Genomic DNA, 8,546 nt, shown 5'->3' with positions numbered 1-8,546 from the left:
AATTAAGAGTTTTGCCACAATTTGCAAAACACCACTTTCCACTCCTTTCAACCCCCGGGATTTCACCCGTGGAAAAATTCAGCTGTTTTAATTATTTTTTCCCAATTTCTATTCATTTCACCTGCCTGAAAAACCCGGTTTCGCCCGGTAACTAATTTTTTTTGAAAATAAATTATTTTACAGCTATTTAGCCTCGACTACGTAAAAAGTTTGCAGAACACTGATCTAACAACATTTCAAAGCCATTTCTCGCATATGGCAATAGGCTGATGAAATCAGAAATTCCTCGAGAAATTCTGTCTTAAATTTTGGGTATACTTACCTTTTTGCGTTTGACTATTGTTTGGAAAACTTATATTTTCCTTATCCATCCATATATTAGGTAAGTTTAAATCAAGTTGAAAATCTTCTGCATCCCCAACATGTTCTAGAAAAACACAAAATTTCTTACAAAACTGTGTTTTTGAGCAGACCTCGGAGCTGACTTTGATTGTCTCTGTATTTAGTTACTCAAATTCTATTTCAATTTCTAAAAATTTTGATGTTTTATTAATTGTTGGTGGCCAGTAAGACTGCGCTTGTAGTATACAATGTAACAAATAGTACCTTTCGTCATCTACAACTTTTTACATTTTATAATAAAAACACAAGTTGTGGATAAATCGTTACTAGCCACTAAGCAAAATTTCAGAAAGTTAGAAGTTGTTGCAAGAACGCGCCACATTTCTCATCTCGAACAACTGTGTTTTAGATGAAAGCGAATATTTAAAATCAAGGTTAAAATATAGTGTTTATGCATACCTTTTCTAATATCCGAATTATAACTGCCTGTTTGCCGCGCAGACAGTGTACCATGCACATTTTCAGAAGAATGCGTTGAATCTAACGTGAGCATTTCTTCGTATGTCGCATCCCATATTGTATTCTTTTCCGGGTCTATGGCAAATTGCCTACAACAATTAATTTGTAATGTACAAAATGTAATTTATATACATTACTTGATGAAATTCATACTAGCAAAACTGACTCTTCGAGAAGACGGTTTCTCTACAAAAGTTGGAGAGCTTTTATCACACTCATCGTCAGCATCTTGTTTCCGTTCAGTTTTCTCTCGTGTTTTAACCTACAAAATTTAACTTTACCATCTATACAAGCAACTATCAAGTTCAATTAACAACTAATTCCTAAGAAAAGTACATGCAGTAGTACTACGGGCATAGAAACTTGCAACGAAGGTGCTAGATAAGTTGATTGTATAAATACATCAAGAATGGTTACATACATATTCGTTTGTGCTTGGGTCCATCACGTCTTTGCCAAGCTTTTTGCTTTATCAGCAGGGCAAAGACAAAACTTTAACTTTTACAAACCGTTAAAAATTCAAAATAATACCCATCAAAGACAGGTTACCACAGAATATCTACATCTGGACGTGGCTAAGTTTGCGCGATTTCGGTTGAAGCAAAAAATAGTTCCTTATTTTTCATTTGCCTATTATGTATAACTAGCACACTATAATACACACTACACAAAATTACATAAAAAAGAAAACATCAAATTTCGGTCCTTTACAAATTACACATGATGTTTAGCAACGCCATATGAGCCTTACGAATAGCATAGACTAAAAAAACCCAAGACTTTTACTGCAATGTTAATTTCTTACCGCTCTTAAAAAGGACGCAAACTATCTGAGCTTTGGGACGCAGCCACTGTATAACAACGACGCTAGTGTTTTATGTCAGTTAAAGCTAAAGAACACTGTAAAGAAAGACAAAACGCGCGCCGGATAAAAATCGGAATCTACCGAAAACGACATGTATAATTCTAACGAAAAACATCACCTATACACATATCATGGACTTTAGTCTATGCACATATTGTTACGGTTTGCATTTAATATAAATTAGTGCATTGAAAATTGAAAAACACTTTCGATAACTATGAACAAAACATAACCGCCCGTTTGTCGTTTCTAAGTGGTCACCCAAACTTGTACAATCACAAACAAGATCGCTTTCTGGTTACCCACTGATTTCTACCAGATTCCAATTATTTATTTCAAATTTTAGTCTAGACTAGAACACAAGAAACCTTATCGGCATTAGGATAAAATGATGCTGGACGAATTATAAACTGTTTACATGCATGTTTCATTTCCGCATTTTGTTATATAGATCATTTGATTAATATGTACCTACTATTTTTGTTATTCATTTATAAATAATGCCATTATGTTATATTAATCCTTAGTCCATGCCACAGTCGCTTATATGTCTTCGTAAGTTGCTGCACTACTTTGTGTTTTGCACTACAAAGGCAAAGAGTACCTACTCTCTTTGACAAAGGTCATCCAATTAAAAAGTGTGTATGTTATCTAGAAATATGAATCGTGCGGTGCGAGGCAACAAATGTTCTTTTTTTAATTGTGGCAAAACGAAAAGAGACGATCCGAATTTGAGACACCACCGTTTTCCAAAGGATGAGATGATTTCCAGGAAATGGGTTGTTAAGTCAGGTCAGTTTTGGAGTGTATTAATATTAAAAGATTAAAATTAAGTACAATTACAATTCGTCATAATTTCGTAATTTTTAGCGTATTTTCCTCAAAGTGAAAAATCGCTATTGGCTGCACTTTGACGTCCGTACGTCTGTCCGTCTCACGTACTCCTAAACCACTGCATCTATTTTGGCGATATAGGGCTCATTTGAAAGGACTTGGTCCAAAGATTCCGTGCATACCCACAGGGCCGTATCTGGACAAAAATTTGGGGGGGGGGGGTTAAACCCGAGGTTAAACCATGGAATTTGATTTTGATAATAAATTAGGGATTTAAAAAAACTGTCATTTTTTAATAGGTGTATGTGTATTATATGAAAATATCAGGTTATAGAAAAAACAAACAATTTAAAATTTTACAAATAGTAATCATAGTAACAATTGAATATTTCTTTGCTTTTCCCTCGCAAAACGATTTACCACATCCTCGGTATCAATTTTAATATTTCTGTGAATGCTTAACAGAGCAAGTCCTGTTAGTCGCTCTTGACCAGTAGAATTGCGCAAATAGTCTTTCAAACGTCTTAGCGAGGAAAAGGATCGTTCTCAGGAGGCAGTATAGATACGGGTAACGTGGCTTCTTGACTGACTACTATTGTGTTGTCTGTTGTGATTAGTAAAGGAATTTTTTTATCTTGAATGCAGAAAAGAATGAAAAGATGATTTTGCAGTTTAGAATTTTCTTTTCTGATATTAAAAATCACGTGTTTGATAGTTTTTTCTCGTTTCACTAAATCAATTCAGGGAATTGATCAGATCATTTCTCGCACGGATTAATTAGGTTTTTTCAGGGGTTTTTTAATCCATGTTTCTCGCACGTCATATTATATCGAGTTGTCATTTTATTTAACATCTCACGCGAATTCATCTTCTCTTCAAGTAGGCAGTTGAATTTGTAGATACAGTCTATTATTGTATAGTTTTAATTTTATTTGTTTATTTTGAAGCATTGTTACCTAACTACTAAACTACAATGATAAACTTTAGAACAGGTTTTATAAAATTGCTAAGTTACTGAATTGTTACTTTAAATTAACCATCTATTTCTTTATCGCACATAATAAGAGACGCGAAAGGTGCCGTTATCAAGTTTTAAAATTGGGCATGGATACCTGATACGAGTGATACCTACGTCAAGCACAATATGAATAAAATTATGCAAACGTTTTTCAGTTAGGTAGTACATTTGCATACCAACACTTCTTTAGTCTTGAAACAAATGTAACCTGTAATCAATCATGTAGCATAAAATTATCATTATATTTGCGCTCCGCCCTCTATGATCAACAATATGTAGTATGTCTCCTGGAGTGAGTAATAGCACACATTTTTAAATCTGAAACTATTTTACCGACCCGACCCTCTGGTATCCTGTGTAGGTGTCATTACTATCATTCTGTTTTTTGTGTGTGAATAATTAGCACGCGTTGCGTTAATTTCACTATTATCGTACGATTTTTCTTGTTTTGTATGGAATGTCGGGAGAAAATCGACCTACCGATTCTTCTAGCTCTACTGACGCGGATGCTCGTAAGATTTTGCGAATTATGGAGCTTTTACAGAAAGAAAAGGATCGGAGTTCACGTCGTAGTCGTCGACATAAACATGGCCGCCGAGATAGCAGCCGCTCACGAAGCCGTACTAGGCCTCGTCATAGATCCCGCCAGCGATCTCGTTCTCCTCGCTCACTTTCCGCCAAAGATAGTGATCCACCACCACCTGTTGATTGCGAGTTAATGGAAGAAGATTATGAACAGTTGCCTTTACGAAACGAAGATTCATGGGAACGTTCTCCAACTCCAAGTCAAGGTTAGTTGTCTTATACTAGACAACTTGATTACGTTACTAGATAACGAAATAATTATTGCAACTGTCATGGCGATCTATCATAAAAATGATACGTTCTCGAAGCAAAGAACCTAACCTGTTTGGTTACATGCACACGTTAGTGGCAGCAATCTATACTTTGCAACAAAATTAGTTTGTCATAATACAAACAAACTGTCACTAGATGACAGCAGAAACAATTCCCAGCAAAACATTAAAACTTTATTTTCTTAGGTCCTTCCGACCCGGAAGTTCCCGTTGTGGACGAACCCCCCTTGCTACCGGAAATTTTATCCTTACTGGGGGAAACGAGTACGGAATCCAAATTGGGAGATCCGGTACATTCTGATGTTGCTGTCCGCTGGGAAAAAATCCTTCGGCAAGGGCTAGAAACAGAAGTGAAAAACAAACTATTATCAAAATACGCTCCGATTTCCAACTGTTCGGCAGCCTCACCTCCCAAATTAAATCCGGAGGTAAAAGGAGCAGTTACAGAAGCGGCGTTAAGACGGGATGAACGTCTTGTTGAAAAACAGAAACAACTTTCTGCCTGCTTGTCAGCCATGGGAAAATTATTAATGATTTTCCTTGGAAAATCAGAACAAACTGAGGAGAGTCGGAAGGTGTTAGAAGTCGCTGGAGATACTGCAAGATTGATAGCGGACTTACAATTTGCAGAGTCTCAATCACGGAGGATTTTAGTGGGCTCGGGATTAAATACAAAATTCAAAGCAACAATCGACGATTCGCCTACAGACGAATGGTTGTTCGGAGGAGACTTAACAGAACGGATAAGGACTGCGAAGTCGCTGGAACGGTCTTCTTCCGATCTAAAGAAGACAATTACAAAAAAGGCTCCAGGAAATTTTTTAAACTCGCAGCGTCCGTCCACAGCAAAACGTCCTCAAAAATTCCACCAGAAGTTGGACGGACGAGTCTTGCCACATCAGAGGAGCAACCACCACCAGACATTTCGTCACAAGTACCAGCGTCAGTCGGAGAAACCACACACAAGCTCTTGGACGCAAGCATCTCGTCAGCAAAGACGACAATAACCTCAAATATATCTGAGGTGAGTAGGCATGGTGGTAGATTATCACGATTTTATATCCAGTGGAGGAAAGTTACCAACGACCCAGTTGTTCTTACGTGGATCAAAGGTTATCGCATTCCATTCACTAGGACAGTTAAACAATTATCACTTCCTCCACCCTCAAACTGGTCTGCAAAAGACCGAGACGAGGTTTTCCAGGTTATTTCTGACATGCTTGGAAATGGGGTTATTCAAAAATGTAAGCCCAGTGCTGGGCAATACATATCCCCAATTTTTCTGGTTGAAAAACCTGGTGGTAAAAAACGATTTATTTTGAACCTTAAAAAACTAAATACTTTCATAGATACCGAGCACTTTAAGATGGAGGATAGAAATACGGCCATTAAGTTACTTAAGCCATCTTGTTTCATGGGATCAATTGATTTAAAAGATGCCTATTTTTTGGTTTCAATTCACCCTTCTCATAGAAAATATCTAAGATTTCAAGTAGAAAACGAATTGTATGAGTTCACATGCTTGCCGAATGGGCTTTGTACCGCCCCACTTGTATTCACAAAAATTATAAAACCAGTACTAGCAAATCTGCGATCAAAAGGGTTCATGTCGGTTGCTTATTTAGATGATTTCCTCTTATTCGGTGACACTAAAGTCGATTGCCATAAAAATATTATTGCAACAGTAACATTACTACAAGAGCTAGGGTTTGTAGTTAATCTACAAAAAAGTGAACTTGATCCGAAACAAAGGTGTAAGTTTTTAGGATTCTATTTTAACTCTATAAATATGTGCATTGAATTACCAGAGGACAAGGGCACAAAAATCAGAACTTGCATTGGTTCCTTACCACATACTTGTAAAATTAGAACATTTGCACGTTTATTGGGTCTTATAACATCAGCATGTCCAGCAGTCCCTTATGGATGGTTATATACGAAAAATTTAGAACGAGCCAAGTTCTTAGCTCTACGTCAGAATAATAATAATTATGACGCGGCCATGCAGATTTCTGCAGATGCGCTTAAAGACTTATCATGGTGGAAACACCATGCTCATCGAGCTAAACAAACTATAAAACCCAAGCAATATTGTTTAGAAATTTTCACAGATGCATCAAAAACAGGGTGGGGTGCAGTTTGCAACCACCAAAAAACACATGGGTTTTGGAGTATCACAGAACAGCTTTGGCATATCAATCAACTTGAATTATTGGCTGCTTTTTTGGGACTAAAATGTTTTGCCAAAAACTTACACCATTGTTCTATTCTATTAAGAATAGACAATACTACTGCAATTGCCTATATAAATCGCATGGGAGGGGTTCAATTTAAAACTCTAAATAGTTTGGCTCGCAAAATTTGGCAATGGTGTGAGCGCCGAGACATATTCATATTTGCATCATATATTGAGTCAAAGGAAAACGTTGAGGCTGATACTGAATCGCGTCGCTTAAAACCAGAAACTGAGTGGCAATTGTCGAAAAAAGCGTTCACAACAATAGTGCTTCACTTTGGAGAACCAGATATTGATTTGTTCGCCAACAGAATTACTACAAAGTGTAAGAAATATGTATCGTGGATACGAGACCCAGATGCAATAGCAGTAGATGCATTTACTTTGTCATGGCAGGGATTGCGATTTTATGCATTTCCTCCTTTTATTTTGGTTTTACGGGTATTACAAAAAGTTATAGCAGACAAGGCTGAGGGTATAGTAGTGGTACCACATTGGCCAACACAAGCCTGGTTTCCATTGTTTACTTCATTGTTAGTACAAGAACCAATTGTTTTTACCCCAGATCCTAACTTGTTATTTTCTCAAAACAGACCTCGACACCCACTTTGGAAGCGTCTTTCCCTGGTGGCAGGACTATTATCGTACAGGCCTTCACTTGTCAAGGATTGCCAAGTTCTTCAATTGAAATAATGGTTGCATCAATTTCAAAAGCCACAATGAAGCAATATACCTGTGGATTAAAACGTTGGTGGTTATACTGCCAAAAGTTAAACCTAGACCTGTACGATGCAAATGTTAATACCATATTAAGTTTTCTAACAGAAGAATTTAATAAAGGAGCCTCATACGCAACATTAAATACGCTGCGTTCATCTTTGGCGTTTATAATACCAACAAATCTTGCTCTAGATACTAAGATCAAACGTTTTTTCAGAGGAGTCCAAATGCTAAGACCAAGCGCTCCAAAGTATGATTATACTTGGGACCCAGGCGAAGTTCTAACGTTTTTGGAAAATTGTGATAGCGCAAATATATCTTTCACTTTGTTATCAAAGAAACTAGCAACTCTATTAGCATTAGCTACAGCTCATCGGGTACAAACATTATCTTTAATCGATATTCGAAATATACATAAAATACCCGATGGGACAGCAATACAAATTAAAATACCAGATCGAATAAAAACCTCACGTAAAAATGGAATGCAACCTCTTTTGTCTTTGCCCTTTTTAACAGACAGGCCTGAAATATGTGTGGCAACCACATTGGAGATCTATCTCACAAGAACCAGTTCACGTAGACCAAAAAATTGCCATAAATTATTTATCACCCTAAAACGGCCTCATACTGAAGTCACTTCTCAGACATTGAGCAGATGGATTAAGCAAACTTTAACCCAGAGTGGCATTAATACTGAAATTTTCTCTGCTCATTCCACTAGGCATGCAAGCACTTCGGCAGCTTGCAGAAACGGTCTAAACCTGGATGAGATACGACGAACAGCAGGTTGGTCCAAGAATTCCGATACGTTTGCAAAATATTACAATAGACCACTGCATTCACAAAATTCATTGTTTCATGCCTTATTTTAGGAAATAAGTGCATTATTTTCACTAATGTTTGTAACAACATACTGTTCTTTAACATACAGGTATACTTATAGTTATTAAGCATATATATTATTGTGTTAATAGGTTAAAAAAGTAGAATAGTAACTTTTATATCTACTTCTGGAAATAAATCAGTTCTATTTGTAGTTTGTCGCAACTCTTTAAACATCTACATATTGTTGATCATAGAGGGCGGAGCGCGAATATAATTATAAGATCAAACGAACTTACCTAAGTGATGTTCGATCTTAATTATATGAAG

General features: G+C 36.7%; 2 protein-coding genes across 3 annotated transcripts in view; one reads left to right on the top strand and one right to left on the bottom strand.

Moving 5' to 3' along the window:
• The window catches only part of LOC116169166, a 1,709-nt gene extending 303 nt beyond the window's left edge, over nt 1-1,406 (bottom strand). Inside the window, exons 1-4 of the mRNA XM_031485191.1 lie at nt 1,283-1,406; nt 999-1,123; nt 802-950; nt 323-427 (exon numbers count right to left, since the gene is read on the bottom strand). Coding sequence (XP_031341051.1) covers nt 323-427; nt 802-950; nt 999-1,123; nt 1,283-1,306 — 403 coding nt within the window. The 5' untranslated portion in view covers nt 1,307-1,406. The remainder of the gene's footprint in view (nt 1-322; nt 428-801; nt 951-998; nt 1,124-1,282) is intronic.
• Nucleotides 1,407-3,975: 2,569 nt separating this feature from the next.
• Nucleotides 3,976-8,320, top strand: LOC116167581. Of its 2 annotated transcripts, XM_031482975.1 has the most exons (3): nt 3,976-4,369; nt 4,622-5,459; nt 7,265-8,320. In XM_031482975.1, exons 1-2 carry the CDS (start codon nt 4,036-4,038, stop codon nt 5,440-5,442), a joined length of 1,155 nt encoding a protein of 384 aa, XP_031338835.1. In that variant the 5' UTR covers nt 3,976-4,035; the 3' UTR covers nt 5,443-5,459; nt 7,265-8,320. The 2 variants fall into 2 exon arrangements, with proteins under 2 accessions (XP_031338835.1, XP_031338834.1); XM_031482974.1 differs by having other exon boundaries at nt 4,622-8,320.
• Nucleotides 8,321-8,546: the final 226 nt, after the last annotated feature.

The sequence above is a fragment of the Photinus pyralis genome, unplaced genomic scaffold (assembly GCF_008802855.1).
Source record: "Photinus pyralis isolate 1611_PpyrPB1 unplaced genomic scaffold, Ppyr1.3 Ppyr1.4_LG4, whole genome shotgun sequence".
NCBI classification, from domain to species: Eukaryota; Metazoa; Arthropoda; class Insecta; order Coleoptera; family Lampyridae; genus Photinus; species Photinus pyralis.
The sequence above is the reverse complement of the archived record's forward strand: the minus strand, read 5'-3'. Positions and strand labels throughout refer to the sequence as shown.